General features: G+C 51.8%; 1 protein-coding gene across 1 annotated transcript in view; it reads right to left on the reverse strand.

The window, feature by feature from the left end:
* Positions 1–2062: 2062 nt before the first annotated feature.
* L3MBTL1 (L3MBTL histone methyl-lysine binding protein 1) overlaps positions 2063–23429 on the reverse strand; it is a 45755-nt gene continuing 24388 nt past the window's right edge. The window contains exons 13-21 of the mRNA XM_065414475.1: positions 22096–22181; positions 20380–20490; positions 19730–19844; positions 18615–18714; positions 17086–17283; positions 8565–8611; positions 4285–4442; positions 3215–3277; positions 2063–2197 (exon numbers count right to left, since the gene is read on the reverse strand). Of these exons, the coding sequence (XP_065270547.1) occupies positions 2063–2197; positions 3215–3277; positions 4285–4442; positions 8565–8611; positions 17086–17283; positions 18615–18714; positions 19730–19844; positions 20380–20490; positions 22096–22181 (1013 nt within the window). The remainder of the gene's footprint in view (positions 2198–3214; positions 3278–4284; positions 4443–8564; positions 8612–17085; positions 17284–18614; positions 18715–19729; positions 19845–20379; positions 20491–22095; positions 22182–23429) is intronic.

Here is a 23429-nt window from a genome sequence, read left to right on the forward strand (position 1 = left end):
CTGCCATGGAGAGTCCCAAAGCTGAAGCCATATTTGTATCCCGAGGCCGCTCCTCATCTTCCTCTCCTCCCAACCAACAGCAGCCCAGGAGAAGAGCTCCTCTTTGGACGTGGAGGCTGGTTTGGCACCATTTGCTGAGGATCAGGCTGCATCTATGGAAGGACTGGGTCCAGAGCCCACAACTCCTCTCTTCCCATTTGGCTTCTCCCCACAGACGAACATATGGCAGCATTTGAACGGATGGAAGAAAATGAAAGGGAAGGAAAGAGAACTTGCGAAACAAACCCAAACGCTTACCAAAAAAACCGCCATAAATTGTGTAAAATCTGTCATGAATAGCAAGCAGCAAACATTGGAATGGCAGGTCAAATGTGACCCCAAAGAGTCAATAATAAAAAGAGTCAAATGCTGCATTTCCATGGGAAGCCTAGCATGAATTTGACCCATATGTACATGAAAGTGGACTTCATATGCCATGTTGCTATGAGACATGTTGCTGGTGCATATGGTAGGAGCTCTCATCCCTGTCTTCAATGACTGGGGGGAGGGGAGGGAAGCAAAGGAAAAGGTCGATTCCTTTAAGGAATTGCAGACCTTGGGAATGCAAGTATTTCTAATCTGACAGAGCGCGGATTGGGGACTGTGGTCCCTCTGCCCAGCCTACACCTCTTCTGATTGGTCCTTCAGGAAGCTTTTACGTGGCTGGAGTAAAGGCAATTGGTCGCACACCATCACACACCCTGCACTGACCTTTTCTTAGACAATCCCAAGAGACTGTCTAGTTAATAACCAGCAGGTGATTGTCATTTGAAAAAGCAGTTTCCAAGTCTTGTCCCAGGGGGACGTGTGTCAAGTAGTTAAGGACAAAAATTTGGCCCACCTTGACTTTCTTACAGTTTGATGGCGAAGGGCTGCTGAGATCTGAAAATAAAAACCTCACCACTGAGACAGAAAGGAAAAGGCCACTCTGACTCTGCAAAGGATGTCTGTGCTGCAGAGCAGCCACCTACCCAGCAGAGGGGGCACAACTTAATTGACTAACCTTATTCCCAGAGCTGTGCTGACGTGGCTGGTATATTTATACTTAGACTGTAAGATCTTTGGGGCAGGGACTGTTGTGTTCTGTGTCTGTACAGCACCTAGCACAGTGGGGTCCTGGTCCATGACTTGGGCTCCTAGCTGCTACTGCAACACAAATAATAAACAGTAATAAAACACTGACCCCCCACCCCAGCAGCAAAGAGATCTGCAGCATAAATAGCACTATGGGCTCGTTCCCCATGAGAAACAGAAGGAAATGGAAGAAAATTCAAGTTGGCCTCATGGCGAAGGTGAACCAGGGTGGGGGCAAAGCAAAGTTACTGCCCAGCTTCAAAGGGAGAGTCACAAAAACTGGAGAGAAAAGAAATGGAATGTTATCAAAAGCTACTTGAGAATGTCCCTTTGAAAGAGCGTTAAATACCCGCCCCAGAGCAGTGAAATATGCTGGGAAAGTCCTCTTCAATTGCTAAGAAAAGGGAAAATGAGTCATCCCTCTAAACGATCGTGTGTGTGCTCACGTATGTGAGAGAAGGGGTGTGTGGAGGCAGCTTATTTCTTATGAGATGACCAAAATTTCTGATCTTGGTTTCTTGAGCAGCAACACTATCACTCAACCCCCACACCTTCTCCCCACTACCGCATCGGTCCTGAAACACACACACACACACACACACACACGTCATCCTATGGAACAGGGTCAGTCAGAAGTGCTTGAAGGGTAGGGGGTCATCCCGTCTCAAATCCGTGTTCTGTCTCTTTAAAAGCATCAGTGGGAGAGAGCACTGGTCAGCGGTACCCCGACTGGAGCTCCCCCACCAGGCCAGAGGAGAAGTGTAACAGGGCAGGGGAAGAGAAAGACAGAGAGAGATGGGTTTGGTGCAAGGACAGAGAAGGCGACTGAGAGAGAAGGAGCGTGCAGGATTTTACAGCTGCTACAGTGGGGAAGGTCTCCGCTCCAGTGAGCCAGACAGACAGCTTAGCAGCTGCAGTGCTGAGGGCAGTCCCGGGCTGTGGGGTGTGATCACTTTAAGGTGTCGTCGGCGTTTTTGAACATGAGGATGGCGTTGTAGATCTTGAGTGCTGGGCCCAGTTTGACGCTCATGATCTTGACGATGTCGGCCTGCGTCAGCAGAAGGAACGCCTCCCCGTCAATCATCTGCAGGAGAGAGGGGGGTGGGTCCGGCGTGCGCACCATGCTCACAGAAAATCTGGGCTCCAAAGCATCCCCACCCCCTCCCCTCAGGGCCGTGTGTTCAAACAAGAAGCACGCCCTTCAAAGCGGGGGGGAGACGCACAGTTGCGGACGTGTGAACATGGCCAGCAAGGTGGCTCTTGGGATGGATTAGCTAGGCATGCTACAAGCACGGGACATATGATCCTGCCTCCTTCTCAGTGAAAAGCCTAGCCCCCTCCCCAGCCCCATCACACTAGGAGGCTGGTAAGTGGCAATGGAAAATGGTGCCACAGCAGGTAAAAATGCAGGCCATCTACTGGACAGGCTGGGATGCTTCTAGCAACCAAATCACCCTGAGTCAGCCGGCCCCAGCAGCTCTGAACGAGTGTCCGAGTGATTCTCTCTGCCAACGAGTCCGGGTCAGACGCGCTCTGTGTGGGGGTCAAAATCTTTGCAACCACTGGAGCTGCAAACACAGCCTGGGTCTGGGACTCCGGCTAGGCACGTAATCCCCAATAACAGAGATCTAGCAACAGGAACTGGGGGGGGAGGGTGTGGACCTGGGACTAAGCAGACCCATCGGCCTTTTGGGAGAAGGCTGCAGCACTGCCTACAGCGCAGCTCTGCTTCTGCTCCCCCACGGACCCCTTGGAGCTCTCCTACCCCAAGCCCCCCGCTCACAGGGGACCAGACTTGCCCCATACATGGAGTGTCACCGTATCTATCTTTTGACTATATCTGGATGGATCCATGAGGTGCCTTATGTGCACAATAGACAGACAGACGTCCGAGGTCACTATCAGTGGGTTCTGCTGTCATTGCCGCTGGTGCTATCCCAAACAAATGCTCTCAAGGACTGTTGCTTTAGCAGCAAAAGGGCAGAGTCCCAGAGGCTGGTGGCAGGAAACCATGTAGGCAGCCTGTTCTCCCATCCCCCTCCAACTGCAAATGGGCTTCCTTTGCTCCCCTCACCCATGCACTGAGCTCCATTCCCCCTACCTCATCCTTGAAGAGTTTGGCTTGGTCCTCGCAACCCGTTAGCGTCTGAACAAAGCTAAAGACCTTTGGAAGAGACAAGGAGGTAAAACACAGAATCAGGGAATTAGCCTGCCTGAAATCCCACCGCCAGAGCGCCCTTTTCAGGGTCTAAGAGGACATGCCACAGAGCTGGGAGTCTCTGGAATTCTGCATGCCCTGGCTGCTCCAGCCAAGATCTGCTGCTTTCTGTATAAGCCGTGGGTTGAACGGGGATGCAAAGAGCCTTTTATTCTACCATACTTGAGTGCAGATGCCTGCTGTCCACAGAAAGGTGACACAGGTCATCAGGTACCTCACAAATACACTCACCAAACAATGGGCCCTGGAGCATTTGGGGCGGAGGCCTTAGATCTCTGACAACAGAGTGCAGTGGGAGGCAGCGTGTCCGAGAGTGGCTGGGTGGGGGAGTACAGCAGTGTTTGTCAGCAGCAGCAGGCGTTAATAAGGAACTCAGATAGAACTGTGGGTAGGGAGGGGTTGGGATTGACTCTTGTCTCTCTGCTAATTTGAGTTTTACGTTTCAACTTTAAGTTGCCACTTGCCAAAAAAAAAAAAACGGATTTATTGGAAAATGTGTAATAAAATAAATAAGTAAATAGCTGGCTGCTGGCCATGTCCTTGCACAGCCTCAAGCGACGGTGCCAGCCAAGCTGGAAACTGCTAATCACATGAGAAGAGTGGTACCCCTCAATCAGACCAGTGGCTGGGATGAGTGGGGGCACCGAGACCAAGTCCATGAGATGAGTGGTTCACAGGGAGCAGAGAGCTGGGAGGAATCAGAGAGGCTGTGGAACCTGTACAGCTCCCACTGGCATCCCTCGCTGATTCCCCCTGGGGGAAAGGACACCCTCACTGTTTCCTAACCCTGACACGAACCACAGCGTGTGAGCATGCCAGGGAGGGCATGTGCACACAATGAGCCATGTGCACTGGGGGATTTGCACATGTGCCTTTGGAAATCTGACCCTATATTTCTTTCATGCTGTTCTACATTTTTCTCTGCTTTACCATCCTCTCTGAAACCCCCTCACCTCATCAATGGTCCACTTGGCCACAGTAGCTGCTGTGATGCCAGCCACTCCTGGCAGGAGTTTGCAGTGTTGCTCCCAGCAGAGGGACAGGGAGCGGTCAGGGTGAGCAGATAAGGCCGACATGAAGAGGGACTGGTGCATATTGTCCGAGGAAATAGCTGGCAAAGAAATTCAAAACGTTACTCAAGGCGGAGGGCCAAGGAAATCCAGTCTCATCCTGAAGGCCCTACAATGCCTGAAAGAAGGACTGAGGAGGCATGGGGGCTGAAGGCAGAAGCTGGAGGGGTTTCAGGTATCAGATAAGAACAGTTTGTGCTGTGCTAACTATTGCTAAACAGACGGCATTCTTCTCCGATACAGCGGAACCTCAACCGTGTCAGAATAAAGGGATATGATCAAGATTTCTATCGTGATGGTGTCTTTTTTATTAGAGTGACAAAGTGGGTGAGGTAATATCTTTTATTGGACCAACTTCTGTTGGTGAAAGAAACACATTTTTGAGCTTACACAGAGCTCTTCTTCAGGGCTCAAAAATTTGTTTCTTTCACCAGCAGAAGTTGGTTCAATAAAAGATATTATCTCACCCACTTTGTCTCTCTAATATCCTGAGACCAGTATGGCTACAGTAACACTGCAAATCTCTTTATCATGACATGATTGACGTTATGCTGTATCAGAGAAAAAAATTGTCTATTAGCAATAGTTAATGCAGAACAAACTGCACTTATTTAACTTGATCATGTCTCTCTATTACAATAGGTACATATATTTTATAAGTACATATATAAGGACAATTATATATATATATATATATATATCCTTACTTGGGATACCATAAACTGAGAAGAATTTAAAGATCTGATTTACGTCTCACTGTTTGTTTACCTTTTGCATTTTACTTACAGTAGATTTAGGCTGTGACACTAGACTGGTCAGTTTCACTTTCTGTTTATAGATGGTGTCACTTTCTGCTTCTTTTGCCCTAGCCCCTGGCTGTTGTGTTGTAGGTTCCCAGTGCTATGAGGCAGGGGCGTGTTTACATTCAAAAAGCCTGATTTCATGAATTTTGTTGTTGTTAATTATGAAAACATTTCTGTTCAACAGTCCACCCACCAACTTTCATTTCAAACCAAAGCTGAATTTCAGGCCAAACTCTGTCCCTTTAATTTTTTACCAAGGCTGGTCTCTTCCATCACTAAATGAGTTTAGTAAGGACTTTCCTGAGTTCATTATCAGTGATCTCATTTGTTTCACTCATTCAGAATTCTGGAGGAGGGCTCTAGGCATGGCCATTATCAGATCAGCTCTTGCTGTAAAAGCTGCTATTGTCCCCTAGTGGCCACTCAGCCGCTCATTCCTCTCACAGTGATAACGCACAAAGGGATGGCATGGAATTAGCTTTCAGGTTGTGGCATGAAAGATTAAAAACAATTCCAATACATTTGGCTATACTGGTCACATGCTGAAGTATCAGCAAACCCTCTGGTGGTAAGAGGGGGGATTGCAGGGCAGAAAGAGGGAAAGAAAAGAGCTGGACTGGGGATATATTCTAGGGTGACCAGATCACACAGGTGAAATATCGGGACGCGGGGGGGCGGAGCAAAAAAAAAAAAAAACGGCCGCCGGAGCTCCACGCCCTGCCCCCGCCCACCAGCTTGCCTCCGCTCCGTCTCCACCTCCCACGTCCCTCCAGCGCTTGCGCCGCCATACAGCTGATCAGCGCAAGCCTGGGAGGGAGGGGGGAGGAGGAGGAATGCGGCGTGCTTGGGGAAGAGGCGGGGCCAGGGTGGGGATTTGGGGAGGGATCCAATGGGGGAAGGAGGGGGTGGAGTCGGGGCGGGGGGGGGGGGCGCGAGCCCCCTCCGGGCTCTGCTCCGCCTGTGAGCAGAGGCAAACTATCGGGACAATTCGCGTCCCGACCAAAGGTAGGTTGGGACGCCGGACAAATAAGCAAATATCAGGACAGTCCCAATAAAATCAGGATGTCTGGTCACCCTAATATATTCAAAGATGCCAGTAAGCATTCATGCCAGCCAGCTACAGTGAAGGGGCACCGCTACAGGGCAGACCAGCAAGGCCACACCCACGGGTTCAGCACAGGATCCTTCCCAGTCTCTCTCCTACTGATTTGGAGTGAACGTACTGCCTGGGCAACAAGCGCCTGGTTGACAGCCCTGCAGAGCGAGGCTTTCTGCATCTACGGAACAGGGATAGCAGGAGCAGCACCAGTGGCAGCATCTCCAGACTGCTTTGCCAATGTGCCTCGCAATCAGTATATATGCAGCAGGGGGCAGACCCTGCCCCAGCTTAGCAGCAGCAGAGAGGAATCTGTTCTGCTGTGAGCTGAGGCATAGCTTGTGGGTCGTGAAGCTCAGCTCTCCAGGGGCTCCCCCCCTAGTCGCAGGGCTTTGAGACCAGGGAAGAAACAGGGGCAGGGCTGGTGGATCTGCAGAGTGGCCTGGGAGAGGCAGCTCCTCTCCCCTGCAGAGAAGTCCGGCACTAAGTCTTAGCTTGGCGCTGTCTGTAGCACGGCTTTCCCAGAAAGCACACACTGCACAAGGGACATCTCCTGTGGCAGTACACAGCCCAGAATATTAATACTCAAAGCTTCCTTTAGATCCATAAGCGTTAATAACACTCTGCCTTTTATCTAATGGTCTCCAGTTCTGGGGGGGGGAGGGGGTATTAAGAAGCCCAATGACAATGTGTAAGGCTGCGAGGCTGTCACGGAGGTCGCGGAAGTCATGGATTCCATGACTTTCTGTGACCTCCGTGATTTCTGCAGCTGCATCGGCCAGTGCGGTTGACCCCAGGGCCACCTGAGCAGCAGTCCCAGGGGTGGCTCCGGAGGCAACCGGAGCAACGGCCCCATGGGCGGACGGAGGCAATCAGCCTCCACCGCCGGAGTAGCGGCGCCCCGGGAAACCCCCCCCCCCCCCCCGAGCAGCAGCGCCCTAGGAGCAGGTAAGATTTAGTAAAAGTCATGGACAGGTCAGGGGCCATGAATTTTTGTTTATTGTCCTTGACCACTCCATGACTTTTACTAAAAATGCCCCTGACTAAATCTTAGCCTTAACAATGTGGACCTCAACATTCAAGCTGGGCATTATGTGGGGGATGAAAGACAGGCTGAGGACAGGGGTTTTATAGTCAGACCTAAATATTAAACAACTTTAAATGGAAAGATGAAGGAGAGAGAGAAATTACGCAGGCTGGTACTTTAGGGCTGGGAGAGTCACTTCCCATCCCAAACATCCCTGGGGTCAAGCTGGCAGCTGTGCACATTTGACTGGAGGAGTTCACAGCCCAGTCTGCATATGTCTCACGTGTTTCAGTAAAGCTGGGTCCAGCTTGAGGCCCCGATGCAGCAAAGCCCGTAAGCACGTGCACTGCAAACGTGTGCTTAAATCCCGCCAACGTCGGCTCTCGCGGGCGGCGCATGGGGAAGTTATGGTACCTTTAATTTCGGAGGTCAGACAAGAGAGTCACAAGGGTCTCTTCTGTCCTTAAAGTCTGTGCATCTCCGAAGCATGTGCTTACGAGGTTTGCTGAGTCAGGGCCTTCATGGGCCCCACTATGGGGAGCCCAGCCTCTATACAAAATCCAGTCACATTACAGGGGCCAGATCCTCCACTGGTGGAAATCAGGGTAGCCCCACTGAAGTCATGGGCAGCTATGTCCATTTACACCTGAGGACCTGGCCCCACATCTTGATCTTCACTTTGGTCTCTATTTCCAATCCCAGGGCAGTTCAGCCAAGGCAGACCAGCAAGGCCACACCCACGGGTTCAGCACAGGATCCTTCCCAGTCTCTCTCCTACTGATTTGGAGTGAACGTACTGCCTGGGCAACAAGCGCCTGGTTGACAGCCCTGCAGAGCGAGGCTTTCTGCATCTACGGAACAGGGATAGCAGGAGCAGCACCAGTGGCAGCATCTCCAGACTGCTTTGCCAATGTGCCTCGTTCAGCCCTGCCGCCCAGGCTCTAGCAATAAGGATGGCTCATTCTTTGGCCTCTCAGCTGAGATTAAGCGAACTGTGCTGGATTTTTTGTTGTTGTTGGTGATGCAACCTGCCCACCAGGAAATAGACCAACACTCACCAACTCATTGCACAGAGGCCACCAAAGAGCCTTCAGCATTGGGGCTTGCTGCTGACCTGGGCCAGGTCCAATCTAGTGATATTGGGGTCAAAATCTTTCTATCCCCTTCCCAAGCCCTTGGGCCACCCTGACCCTCCTCCCTCCATGAAAAGACAGCAACGTGGGGAAAAGGTGCTTACTTTGGAAGTCTTCCTGCTGGATCTTCCGATACTTTGGAGGTCGCCCTCTAGAGAGACAAGAGAGGATTTATTTGCAAGCTGTCCGCTTTACCGTTTCAGAGGTGCTGTAGGAACCAGCGTGTGTTCATTAACTGCACCGCCTGTCGGCACAGCAAGGACTGCACCGTCAAATGACCAACAGAGGTAACAATCCCTTATCAGGGATTGAACCAAGGACCTCTAAGGCTATGTCTACGCTTGTGATTATAACGGTTATATGTGCCTTGTTGTGCCATAACTCCCCTATTGTCCACATCTGAAGCAGGTTCCTGAAGGACAGTGTAGTACAGGAAATCTAATGGGGAGTCTGGGTACATACATGACTGTGCTGTGGCATGGCCCCAGACCTGTTCTACAGCCCATTGTGGACATGGACAAGGGGTGTGTACCAAGTCCACCAGCCCCATTCCCACCATGCATTGATACCTTTACTGCTTCACCCTTACCCAAATCTAAAGTTCCCTAACCCCCCGTTGCCAACGGTAGTAGCAACCTGCGCTGAGCTCTTAAGATCAGTTCTCCCATGAACTGTATTAATCAGCACCGGCAATCATGGTTTATGCTCCAAGAGCTGCTGTATGGTCTGCAGAGGACACACGGGTGCTGATCAATGTGTGGTCAGAGTACACCGCCCTCCACAACTTCACCCGGATCAGCAGGAACACACACCTCTACCGGGAGGTTTCATGGAGGCAGCATTCACCAGACTCCATCCCAGTGCCAGAAGCACATGAAGCCCCTCAGGCTCCTGTACTGAAGGGTGAAGGACTCCAACATTTGCTCTGGGAGAGGCCCTAGCAGCACATGACTCTGCTATGATGAGCCAGACCGGGCGCTATCTGGGTCTGTGAGTAGTGATCCTGAAGTGAATCATGACCCCTCCTCAGCCCTGCTCGTCTCATCAGATAACAGGAAGCTGATGAGGGGCAAGGCAACGAGGCAGCAGGGATCATGGGGGAAGACCCGGAGACCTGGAGGAACAGGAGTGTGTGATTCTGCACCTTGACCCCTGAGCAGCCTGTGGGGGACCCCGAGCCATGGCAGGAACCAGAATCTGAGGCTGGTAAGTTACAATAAATCCCCACACTCCCTGGAAATATCCCCTCTTGCTCCAGAAACACATGCCTGAAGGCAGCCCCCCTCCCCCCATCTGCCCCACTGCACCCCAATATGGTCCCCGAACGAGGCACAGCTGCAAATCAATGATTTTACTGAAATGCCACGAACCAGTGTAAAGCATGTCAGGGGAGCTATAACAGATTATTAACAAGCAGTCACTGTGCCCCGTGTCTGTGCATTTCTCAGCCAGTACTCTGAACAGCGATAGTCCCTGGGCCACGTGGACTGAGGGGGAAGGGAGGGAGGGAATAGAACAGTTTTATGACATTTGTGATTACTCAAAGACCCCCAAAACACCCCTTCCCTCCCTCTTTCCTTCTCCTTGCAAACGGGTGCCATGCAGAAGGGGGTGGTTGGTGGCTTGGGTGGTGGCCCGCGTAGGTCCGGGAAGGGAAAAGGAACCATTTGTCTGTCCGAGGAAAGTCAAAGCAGTCCATTCCCCCTGTGTCCACTGCAAATATTTATTACTGTTCCCAGTCCCTGCTGCTGGTCTCTCCCCATGCAAAGTCTCTCTGAAGTAGCCAGGAGAAGCATGGGTAGGTGAAACATCTGCTCTGGTGGTTCCACAAACTCAGCGCCCTGTCCCTTAGCAGTGGAGAGGCGACTGGCGTGCAGTCTTAATCCTAAAGTTTAGGAAAGAATATACACTTGGGACTGTTTCTTTGCAGCTTTCAATGGTGTTTGCTGGACACAGGGGCCGGACTTGCCAGCAAGGTGAGAAGGTTAGGGGTTGGATGGATGTTTTCTGTGGTTCTCTTTTCCTCTTCCATGGGAGCTCAATCTGCTAGCTGAGAATACAGTCAGTCAATTGCCTCCAGACCTTTAAGCATAATTCAGAAAAATTCTGGTGTAGCAGAAATTCAAGGTGGTTCTTAAGATTTAATGGCAGGACAAATGTGCTTGGTCCACCTTCGTAGCTCACCAGACCCCTACATTCAGCAATATGTAGAGGAGTGACCATTAACAGAAGCATCTCTCAGTCACAGATGGCCGGGTGTCCTCCATTGGACTGGAAAGCCACTTCTCTCTTTTCCATTCCAGTGTCTTGAATGCTGCTAAGTTCTCCAGATGATGGCCAGCCATTAAAGAAGAAATAGGCAACTAGGAACGTAACCCCTGAAAGGAACTGAACCCCACCCCAACCAGCCCCTTGTTGCACTGTCAATTTGAACAACAGTACTGCAGGTATCTTACCATTTCTGCCCTCAGCTCCTTCCTCCTGGGCTGCAAACACTGTCTGATGGAAGGGGGCTATGACAGTAGCGTTCCTGGGATCCTGACAAGTATCAATATTGTGGCCTTCGGCAGCAGTGTTACATGATGTGGGGGGATTCTGGAGGCTCCTTCGAAAGGAGAAATGAAATGGGACGCTGGCCTTGTCTTCAGTGTCCCAGGATTCCATAGGGAACCCGTTCTGGCGGGAAGGCAGGAGCAGCAGAGGCAGGGAGAGAAGGACCCTGGAGGACCTGCTCATTGGCACCGACAGAAGGTGTCAGCAGCACTTTGAGTTCTTAGTGCAAGGGAGGAGGAGGCACTGACAAATCAGTCCATGGAGCGGGAGCAATGCCCAGGGAGAAGAGGACCACGCACTCATGCAGCCACTGGTACAACTGGTGGGGGAAAGCTTTTGGGGCCTGCCTGCCACCATGGCTGCTGCTGGACACGTAGCACAACATCCTCCACTGGCACCCAAACCCGCTCACAGGGGAACCCCAAGAGCATGCAGGAGAGGAAACATGAGCCTGATCCAGTCCCTGTAGCCCAGCCTGTGTTCAGTCCCCCAACCCCATGCAGGAGACGTCCCTGTTTGTCCCCCCGCATGATATTCCGCAGCTGTTCCCTCCTGTCAGGGGGAGGGAAAGGAGACGTCCACAGACGCTGCTGTTTGCCCACTTTCAGGAGATTTTACCTATTTCTGGTTAATTTGTTCCTGTTACAAACTGTTTTAACCCTACATTAGATGTATGTATGCAAGCAAAAGTTACTGTTCACGTCACTCGTGTATGCACCTTGCTTTTCGAGTACGATCAAACATGATATTTCCCACACGTTAGGGATGGGTCAGCAGGATTCACTGCACATGACTCGTGACTTCTTTAAATGTGTGGAGTCAAAGAAGTACAATGAATGCTGTCCCCGCCACTCTCTCCCCACCCCCCCAGCCATGTATTTTCTAATGTTAAAACAAAACAAACAACCACAACACGGTTCAAGGGCAATGAGCTAAGCTGTGAAATAACTGTTGCTGTCCAAAGCACCAGAATGAAAACCAGAAGAGAAGTTAACAGCCATAAAAGGTGTTTTAGTTAGTGATTTAATAGACAATACAAAAGGAAATGAACAGTAAAGATACATGATACTGAACAGAGCTTTTACCACCCTCCAACAAATCGTCACCACTGGCAGCCATGTGTGTATTCGTGCATAGCACTGGATAAGCACTGTGAAGAAGCAATGTGTGAAGCCCCTCCCGAAACCAGTATAGAACTGTTTTCAAATTACTTTAACAATGCTTTATTACTCCCCATAAAGCACTGGGACATAGAACAAAACATTGCTCAATGATTACACTCTCTGCAGCACAAAACCACAGCCAGAGGTGTTAACCTTGAGGGCCCTCACCTGTACAGGCTTTGTAGTCCACTCCCAATAATAGATGAGGAGGTGTCAATTCCAGGAGAGGAAAAGCTGCTTCTGTAATGAGCCAGCCACTCCCAGTCCCTATTCAAGCCCAGATTAATGGTGTTAAATTTCTGTGGTGTGAGAAACACCAACCCAGGAACCAATCCCTGTAGCAAACCTCGTTGCCTACTCTGTCCCCATATCTACTCTGGCGACACCATCAGAGGACCCAACCACATCAGCCACACCATCATTCACCTGCACATCTACTAATGTTATATATGCCATCATGTGCCAGCGATGCCCCTCTGCCATGTACATTGGCCAAACCGGACAGTCCCTCCGCAAAAGAATAAATGGACACAAATCGGACATCAGGAATGGTAACATACAAAAGCCAGTAAGTGAACACTTCAATCTCCCTGGTCATTCTATTAAGGTTTAAAATTCACTATCATTGAACAAAAAAACTTCAGAAACAGACTTCAAAGAGAAACAGCAGAACTAAAATTCATTTGCAAATTTAACACCATTAATCTGGGCTTGAATAGAGACTGGGAGTGGCTGGCTCATTACAGAAGCAGCTTTTCCTCTCCTGGAATTGACACCTCCTCATCTATTATTGGGAGTGGACTACATCCACCCTGATTGAATTGGCCCTGTCAACACTGGTTCTCCACTTGCGAAGTAACTCCCTGCTCTCCATGTGTCAGTATATAATGCCTGCATCTGTAACTTTCACTCTATGCATCTGAAGAAGTGAGGTTTTTACCCACGAAAGCTTATGCCCAAATAAATCTGTTAGTCTTTAAGGTGCCACCAGACTCCTTGTTGTTTTTGTAGATACAGACTAACACGGCTACCCTCTGATACTTTGTACAGGCTTTGTAAGCCAGATCTGTCCTGTGTCCACTTGTTCTGGAAGTATTCCCCTTTGGCCTCACATGTTATGCTAGGCACAGCACTCCACGATAATGCAAACTGTGTTGGCTCCATTGGCATCCAGACAGGTTTGCAGGCATCGCCAACAAGCTTTCAGCTGCCCAAGGGTGCACTCCACCATCATTCTGCAGCTACTCAGTCTATAGTTGAATTCCCTTTTTCTTGGATTGGCAACGTTGGGGTACAGCTTTCTGAGACACATTAGAAGCAAGTATATGAAGAATGTGGGGAAAGAACCACATTGTTTCAGGGGAATAGAGTCCCTTCTTCTCCCCATGGTACAATTCCGATCTCCAGAGCATCCTTGTGTCGTGAACCTTTCCTGTGAGTCCAACGTTGGTCTTCCACTAAGCCTTGGAGAATTGTGAATAGTAACCTTTATGGTTCACGTATTCACTGACCCTTTTTGGTGGTCAAAGGATTGGGATGGCTCTTGCACATTTCAGAAACCTCCTCCTCTGAAATCCCACTATAATTTCAGGGACTTTGGTTATGGCAACTGCCTGTATGTAGATTACAGTATTGCTATCTTGGCAAACCTGTAAAATCACCACCCTGACAGTTGACTTCCCAACTCCAGACTGTTTTGCAACTGAACGGTAGCTGGCAGATGTCGTCAGCTTACAAAAGGGCAATAGCGACCCGCTTCTCTATTGGTATGGTTTTCCAAAAACGAGAGATCTGGCAGTGGAAGGTGGGTGCGAGCTGCTTATACAACTCCATGAAGCTCTGCCTCTTCATTCAGAAGTTCTGCAGCCACTGGTCATCTATGTGTCTGACAATTTTGTTCTTTATTATAGTTTCAACCAGTTTGCCCAGTACTGAAGTCAAGCTTACTGGCCTGTAATTGCCGGGATCAACTCTGGAGCCCTTTTTAAAAATTGGCATCACATTAGCTATCCTCCAGTCATTTGGTACAGAAGCTGATTTAAATGATAGGTTACAAACAACAGTTAATAGTTCTGAAATTTCACATCTGAGTTCCTTCAGAACTCTTGGGTGAATACCATCTGGTCCTGGTGACTTATTACTGGTTAGTTTATCCATTTGTTCCAAAACCTCCTCTAATGACACCTCAATCTGGGACAGTTCCTCAGATTTGTCACCTAAAAAGAACGGCTCAGGTTTGGGAATCTCCTTCACATCCTCAACCATGAAGACCAATGCAAAGAATTAATTTAGTCTCTCCGCAATGGCTTTATCATCCTTGAGTTCTTCTTTAGCATCTTGATTGTCCAGTGGCCCCAATGGTTGTTTAGCAGGCTTCCTGCTTCTGATGTACTGAAAAAACTTTTTGCTATTACTTTTTGAGTCTTTGGCTAGCTGTTCTTTACAATTTTTTTTTGGCCTTCCTAATTATATTTTTACACTTCATTTGCCAGAGTTTATGCTCCTTTCTATTTTCCTCACTAGGATTTAACTTCCACTTTCTAAAAGATGCCTTTTTGCCTCTCACTGCTTCTTTTACTTTGTTGTTTAGCCACGATGGCTCTTTTTTGGTTCTCTTACTATGTTTTTTAATTTGGGGTATACATTTAAGTTGAGCCTCCATTATGGTATCTTTAAAAAGTTTCCATGCAGCTGGCAGGGATTTCACTTTTGGTGCTGTACCTTTTCATTTCTGTTTAACTAACCTCCTCATTTTTGTGCAGTTCCCCTTTCTGAAATTAAATGCTACAGTTTGGGGTCACTGTGGGTGTTTCCCCCGCCACAGGGATGTTAAATTTAATTATATTATGGTCACTATTACCAAACGGTCCAGCTATATTCACCTCTTGGACTTGATCCTGTGCTCCACTTAGGACTAAATCAAGAATTGCCTCTCCTCTTGTGGGTTCCAGGACAAGCTGCTCCAAGAAGCAGTCATTTAAGGTGTCAAGAAACTTTATCTCTGCATCCCGTCCTGAGGTGATATGTACCCAGTCAATATGGGGATAGTAGTAATGGGGGATTTCAACTGAGTTTTTTATTTTAATAGCCTCTCTAAACTCCCTGAGCATTTCACAGTCACTATCACCATCCTGGTCAGGTGCTCAGTAATCAGGGGCGGCTCTAGGCACCAGCAAAGCAAGCATGTGCTTGGGGCAGCCCATTTGCAGGGGTGGCAGGGATCCAGCATGGGAGCTGAGAACCAACAGGGGGCCTTGGGAGTTGTAGTTCCTTGGTTAGCTCCCTGCCTATACAGCCAGCCCTGGAGCAGGGAAAGAACTACATTTCCCAGCATTCCCTTGGCCACTACCAACAGGAAAGAGGGGGAGGGAGTGAGGTAGCTGAGACCTCATGCTGCAGCCTGCTGTGAATGGAAAGCTGCGCTGTGAGTAGGGATACTATATTTTAACATTCAAAAAATAGGATACTCCACAGGGAGGGAGGGTAGCCCCACCCTGCCACCATCTACTCCCTCTGACTGCCCCCCACAGAAACCCCAACCCATTCAACCCCCCTGCTCCCTGTCCCCTGATCACCCCTGCCCCTAACTGCCCCTTGGGACCCCACCCCCTATCTAAGCCTCCCTTCTCCTTGTCCCCAACTGCCCCTTCCTGAGACCCCCCCCAACTTCCGCCCTAGGACCCCACCCCCTCCCTGTCCCCTGACAAACCCCCGGGACTCCCATGCCTATCCAACCACTGCCTGTCCCCTGCCCCATCTAACCCCCCCTTCTCCCTGCCCCATCTAACCCTCCCTTCTCCCTGCCCCTGACTGCCCCCCCAAACCTCCGCCCCATCCAACCCCCAGCCCCCTTACCGTGCCACTCAGACCAGTGTGTCTGGCTCCGCGCAGCACCAGACACACTGCTGCATACATGCTGCCGTGCTCCCCCGCGGAGCCACAGCACCCCCCCCCCCCCCCAGCACCTGCCTTCCAGATTTGAACACCTCAAAATTCAGGAGTGCTCAAGCTCAGTTTGGGCAGCTGTTACTTCATTTCGCCCAAATCAAATATACTGATCCACTGTAACTTGCTGTAGAAAAAGTAGGATAAAGTTGAACAAGAAATGCTTCCCAGTGGTTATTAGGACTGGAATTGCTATTTTCAACAGCCATTGCCTTTTTTGTTTGTTTGTTTGTTTAAAAGGAAGACAGTGATATTGCATTGGCAAATTCCCCATAGAAAGAAAGAGTGGAACAAAAGAATAATAAAGGCACCTCAACTTTTCCTCATTTATGTAGGATAGTCTTATAATATGCATCCAGATATCCTCCAATCACACAAGCTGAAAATTGTTCCACTTTACTGCAGTTCTGTAACCATATGGGAACCAATCCAGTCTGTGTTCTGTGCACATCTAAAATTCCTGCTGAATGACCTGCCGTGGGAGCGAGTTACCAGTGACCCAGGGTTGTGGCGGAAGGAGGGTACAGGTGGGGGGGGGGAGAGAGCCCAGGGCTGGGGCGGCAGGAGGTGTGTGTGGGGGGCAATGGTGGGGGGGAATGAGGGAGCCCAGAGCTGGGGCGGCGGGGGGGGGAGGAAGAGCCCAGGGCTGGGGCAGCAGGGGGGTGCGGCGAGGAGCCCAGGGCTGGGACGGGGGGCAGCCAAAATTTTTTTTGCTTGGGGCGGCAAAAACCTAGAGCCGGCCCTGTCAGTAATATATCCCTACTGTTATATTCTTATTATTCGAGCATGGAATTATTATCCAGAGAGATTCTATGGTACAGTTTGGTTCAGGCAGGTGGCCATTCTCTGTTGGCCAGCCACAGAGCAGGACGAAGTCCCACTAAGTCAGGGCATCACACAGACTCTCCTCTGTGCGAGGCTGTCTGCTCCGCTGGGCCAGGCTTTTTTCCCGCGCTCTCCCTACCTCCCGTGATGTCGGGATTTCTTTCGCTGAGAGAAGCCGATCAGGTTCCTCTTGCGGGCCGAGGCCTCAGTGTCTGAGAGATCGGCCTTCAGCCTCCCCTGGTTCTTCTCTGCCAAGGGACACCCTGAGAGGCAGTAGTGAGCCGTGAATCTCCCCGTCACATGTCCGGAGCCATCACAGCCTGGTGTTGGGCACTTCCTGGAGAACAGAGGGGAAGCGGAGAGTTACACTCGGAAGAGACACTTTAAATGGGTACCAGCCCTGGAGAGAGATGGGCAGGGCACAAGACAGGAGCCCTGCTGCTGCCCATGCTGCTCATTACCCTATCTCTGCCCCACCAAACAGCCTCAGCCCTGGGCACTCAGAGAGTACTTGACGGATAGGAAGGACAAAGTTCCCTGCACAAATCTCACAGGACTCCAGTCACATGGGTGTGCTGCTTAACCGACAGGTCCCCTGTAGCCTGCACAGGCTGAAATACCCCCCCTGCCTCATTAACAGCATCACTCTTCCCATGGGAATAGCCTGGCATTGCGTGGCACTTGCTGAGCAGGTCACAGGCACCAGGGGTCATACTATCTCTACTCCTCCCCACTACCCAGATGACTCCTTAGGCCCCAAAGCCAGGGGAATGAGGAGGAGCGAGGTCTCAGGGGATCGGTTAACGGGCTGGGGCTAGAGAAATCTTCAGGGGCCGGAAGATCTGAGTTTCTCATGACTTGTGGCTTTGCAGCATACATCTCCCACTGCTCTGGTTTTATGCTGCAGTGCAGGGGCCTGGCTCCTACCATTCCCGATTCAATGTGATCCTCTTAGAAGTCCCAGGAGAATGGGCCAGAAAGCATTTGGAAGGGCATGGGGAAGTTTATTGCTACATCTCATTAAATCTACAGTGCTTTATAGCGCTCACTGATTTCAGCTTCTAAACAGAGGGCTAAGCTCCCCCAGTGATGCCCTGCCTCATCAGCCATGCCACAGATACGGTATGGTTGCCTGACAGGGTGCAGGACCATGAGGCCACCACTGGGGGGATTCCTGGTGCACACGGGGTTTTCCAGCCCCACCAGGCTTCGCAGCTGTGCGTGAGCTTCCGGCAGCAGAGGGGGCAGGTCCAGAGCAGGGATTACACACCCGGGGGGCGTTAATTTAGCACATGCTACCCCTGCTCCCTGCAGCTACGGGGTCTCCCTGCTCTCGCTTCTCCAGGCCCAGGGGGAGGAGAGAAGGGGTTGCCTTGAGCTAGGGGAGCACCGAGAGGGACGGAGGGGAGGGCTGCCAGCTGGGTGGAAGGAGCCTGAGGGGTCAGGTTGATCTGTGGGCTGGGGTGTGTGAGCCCAGGGGACCCATAGCCAGGTGGGGGCTTCTGAGCTGTGGGAGGCTCCACGGGGCAAAGGTCAGCAGCCGCACAGGACTGGAGAGCCCCCATTTGCTGCCCCCACCGCCCACTGCCAGCCCAGCTGGGCTGCAGCCTCCTGCAGCAGCAGAACAGGAGGCCTGGACTGACCCCTGCGCTGCCTGTGGGGACTCACCTATGGTGAAAGCTGTACTTGGAGCCTTTGGTATGAGGGATGCTCTTGCAGCCCAAGGTCGGGCAGCCCCCATGGGCAGAAGCGGCTGGTTCCTTTGGCCCTAGAGCAAATGAGAGATGTGGTCATGGGTTTGGAGCCACAACAACCCGCCTGCTACCTCAGGCTAGCAACGAAGCTGCCGGGTGCCGGCACTTCCCACCACAGGTGATTGGTGAACATGCTGATTTTAAAGACTGCTGGCTCTGCAAGTTGGAGTGCTCCTCTGGAACTCCAGTCAGGGCTTTCCCTGCTTCTGGCCACCAGCCTGCTGCTGAGACAGATCCCAGGCCTCACAGCCCCAGTGCTGACAGTACTGAACCCCCGTTTGGGCCCAATCCTTCGCTCCCTCCTCTCCTGGAACTCACACCGAGCTCAGGGAGCTGTGCCCAGGGTCTGCCCCAGAGCACGCGGGGAGCAGATCTGCTGACTGTGAAGGTGCCATTTCAGCAGAGTCACTTTGCAAACCATCCCACAGCCTAATGCTGGGAATCGCCACATACCTGGGACTGCACCAGAAAAGGAAAGCGGAAGCGGTTCCATGGAAGAACCACCAGAGGTTGTTACTGCTACTGGCGGTAAGAATAAAAACCTGCTGGGATCAGCGCAGGGACCAGTACACACCGAGGGCTTGATCCTGCTTCCATTGGAGCCAATGGTCCAAATTCTGCTCTCACTGACACTGGTATAAAGCTGGAGTAAGTCCATTGACTTCAATGGCAACACTGCAGATTCGGTCCATTGACAAAATGCCCACTGCCGTAACAGGGCAGTGCGGGGCGATGAGATTTGCCGTGTGGAGTGCTGGTGCCAGCTCCCATTGAGAGAGGTGCACAGTGGGTGCAGTTGGAGTCTGTTCGGATACCAGCACCGCTCTGTTGGGGAGTGGGTATTCCTGCACTGCTCATGGTGTCAGTGTGCTCACTGGCCTGGGGGGCAGTGACAGCACAGGTTGCTATAGGTTCTAGCACTTACTGGCCAGGCGATGTCAGAGCAAACACTCCCAGGGTGAGGCCTCGGGCACAGCGCCGGCAGGATGGGCCTGCAGTGACAGCACTGGCATCAGCACCGGTACTTACTGAGAGGAGGCTGCAGCGGGTGTCCAGTTTTCGAGCACCATCCCACAGGGTGGATATCCGGATGATCCGCATCGATCCAGAAATCGTAGACGTGACTCCAGCCATCAAAATGGACCTGAGGAGACGAGGTGACAGGTCACTGCTTAACTGTCACAGCCCCCCTCTAATGAGTATTAAACCTACATGGGCTTCTTGGCAGGGTGGGCTTAAAACAGAGGCATTGGAGGTCTGTGCTTCGGGCCCCAGCTCCTGGAGTCATGTGAGAATATCAGAATCTCAGCTTTCATTTCTAGCCTCATGGATGATGAAAATGTGACCCAGTGTAACAGATGCACACCAGAGTCTGCAGACAGCCTGAAACAATCACTCCAAGAGGTGTGAACTTCCCCCATTCATCCTAAACTTGCTGCCACACCAAGGAGGGATGGGAGCAGGGTCATAGAGGTCTTCATGTGGCGGTGCCTTAATTTGGGTCTGCTCCTAGGAAGAGAAAAGCCTGAGATTCCCTACGGGGGTGGGCAAGCGGGCTGGCTGGCGCACGCACACACACACGTATTTTGCACTCAAATCTTTCCATCAGTCACTATAAGATGGGGGTGGGCAGGAGGAGCAAGCTACAGGGGCAGTTAAGCAGAAAGCAGGAAACCCACCTTTATCCGGTAATCCTCCACGTCTTCCACGCTGGCCACGCGGATGAGGGAGGGAGTCCGCCTGTCCACCGCCTCCAGCTTCATGTTCACCAGAAAGCTGTGGGGCGGCCGCTGGGGCAGAGAATGCAGAGGGTCAGAGGAAAGCCCACAAGCTCCTATTTCCTTCACTATCACTCTCTGTATACCTCCCCCAGCCCCCCCCCTCTTTGTGGGCTGGGTCTGCCACATCCAGCATGGAGCTCTGAACACCCCCAGCTTCTCTCCAACACACTTGCCATCAAAGGCTATGTCTACACTTAAAAAAATGACAGTGTCACAGCTACAACTACACTTACTACACAGTGTAGACAGAAGGTGTCTCCGTTGCTGTGGGTATTCCACCTCCCTGAGAGGCAGTAGCTAGGTCAATGGGGGTTAGGACGGCTTGACTACGTCACTCAGGAGTGTGGATTCTTCACATCCCAGAGAGATGTAGCTTTTCAGCGTAAGCCAGCCCACAGCCACAGACCTTCTGGCTTTAGAGGCCTCGGAGCTTAACGAGGTGAATAGAGAGGACAATGGCAATTTCCTGTAATATCTTTGGGAAATCGTATTGTATTGTGTATCTGTGACAGAGAGCCATTGGTGGTTCATTACTCTGCGTCAGCAACTCTCATCAGGCCAGACATGCTTACTACACCTAAAACGCTGTTGTCAAAACCTGTATCAAACTAACAAGTGGGGGAGAAGACACTGGCCTGGTGAGGCAGCCTGGCTTGCTGGGGATACCACACTGCAGGTGGGGAACCATGCAGCCTGTAAAAAAATCCCATCAGAAGGGAGAGAGACACGGGTCTCTCCCCAAGAGAGGTGGAGACTGAGGGGCTGGGAGCCCAGAGTGGGTCTCTGGAGTTTAATGAGTTGAACAGGCATGGTGGGAGCTGGCAGGGCCGGCTCCAGGCACCAGCGGAGGAAGCACGTGCCTGGGGCGGCACATGCTAAGGGGCGACATTCCGTCCATTCTTGGGGCGGCACAGTCCAGGTGGCTTTTTTGTTGTTGTTGCTTCGGCAGTTCGGGCAGTAGTCCGAGCAGTTTTTTTTTTTGCTTGGGGTGGCAAAAATGATAGAGCGGCCCTGGGAGCAGGATTAAGCCAATGAGAGGCCCAGATCAATGCTGTGCTGATGCATGATGAAAACACTTTGCTCGGCGTGAAGGGCCTTTTGGGCTGGTTGGATGCTGCTATTGTCTGTCTGAAAGCAGCTTTCAGTGCATTGTGGTTATCTCCCATCACCCCTGGTCCTAACAAACCAGGCTGACAATCTGGTTTCCTGGTATCACGCCCCAAAGCCCAGGGGAGAGGAATTCTACACAGCTGCTGTTTCCTTCCCCCAAGCAGGGGGTGGCACTGCCCAGCAATGATCTCCCAGGCTAGGGACAATATGTGGCAATAGTTTCTGTGGCTCAACCCACCAGGCAAACCCCGCAAGGCACAGACAGTTTTCAAATACGAGATCTGGAGCGTGAATTCAAATCCAGTGTCTGCAGGGGGCATGGGCCCAGCACCCCTGCTTTAATGGCCCATGCCAGCCCTGCTGATACTCTATATGAGGGAGTAGCTATGTCAGATGCCACTTTAAAGACCCACATGGGAATAGCGGTGTCTCCAGAGGCCCAGTGCTCACCAGCCCGTGACTGCACCGGCAGAGCCAGCGGCAGGGCCAGGCACCGGCACTCACCACTTTAAAGGCCCAAGCTGGCACTGCAGATGCTCCGGTTTCCATCAGGTATTTTTCCCAGTTGAAGCTGTCAGGGTCGGGATAGTCTGGACAGGAAAACAGTGGACATATTGAGTGGCTTCTCCTCTGGGGGGTGTCCCACAATTCCCTGCTCCCCCACAGGACCAATGCAGCATTTGGTCTCCACTGGGACCGGAGGGAACTCTGGAAACTCCTGGATGTGTATTAATTCCTTCCAGGGCCAGTGCAACCCATTAGGCGACCTAGGCGGTCGCCTAGGACACTAGCATTTGGGGGGGCGGCATTTCGGGTCCTTCGGCGGTGACCACGGCGGCCAGATCTTCGGCCGCCCCGGTCGTTGTCGGCATTTAGGCGGAGGGAGCTGGGGCAGGGGGGGCGCGGGGAGGGCCACCTGCAGCAAGTAAGGGGGGGCGGCACGCAGGGGAACTCCCCGCCCCAGCTCACCTCTGCTCTGCCTCCTCCCCTGAGCACGCCGCCCCGCTCTGCTTCTCTCCCTCCCAGGCTTGCGGCGCCAAATAGCTGATTGGCGCCGCAAGCCTGGGAGGTGGGAGAAGTGGAGCGGTGACAGCGTGCTCGGGGAGGAGGCAGAGCAGAGGTGAGCTGGGGCGGGGAGCTGCCGCACGGCTCCCCGGGCCGGGGGGAGCTGCCGCGGGGGGGAGTGCCTTAGGGCGGGGCGCGGAGACCTGCCACAGAGCTCGGGGCGCAAGGTGGAAGTTTCGCCTAGGGCGCGAAACATCCTTGTACCCACCCTGATTCCTTCTGCGCCCCAAAGTCCACTCCTGGGAGGGGACGTATTAGTGAGTGACACCTGGGCCAGCGTCCGACAGCTTGGGCTCTCCCTTAACTCACTGGCTAGCCTGACAGAACCGGCACACTGCACTTGGACAACCACAGCTAAATCCAGAGCATCCCCTTCCCCTTAACATTGGCTCCAGCTGGCTTGGCATGAGAGTAAAACATGGTGTTTTGAGTGCCCTCTAGTGGTAGTTCTCATTATAGTACTTCGGTACAGGAAATGTCTGTTGGACTACACTACCCAGAATCCTTAGCAAGGAACTGGGCGTGTTCTGTGTTGGGAAAGTGAGAAATAACACATGAGGGATTGCTGGCAGCAACCTCAAGGCCTGTCCTTATTTAAAAAAACTCCCATGGGTAAAATCCGGAGTTCCTTATTACTCAAGCAAAACTCCCCCCTGCCTTCAGCTAAGTCAGGGCGTTAGCGCATGGTCCCAAGTGTGTTCAATATACCACAGTGGGAGTTCTCTAGGGTTCAGCTCATGGAAGCCAGACTGGGATACCGACTCTGGCTGCGT

This window comes from Emys orbicularis, chromosome 12, assembly GCF_028017835.1.
Source record: "Emys orbicularis isolate rEmyOrb1 chromosome 12, rEmyOrb1.hap1, whole genome shotgun sequence".
Lineage (NCBI taxonomy): Eukaryota > Metazoa > Chordata > Testudines > Emydidae > Emys > Emys orbicularis.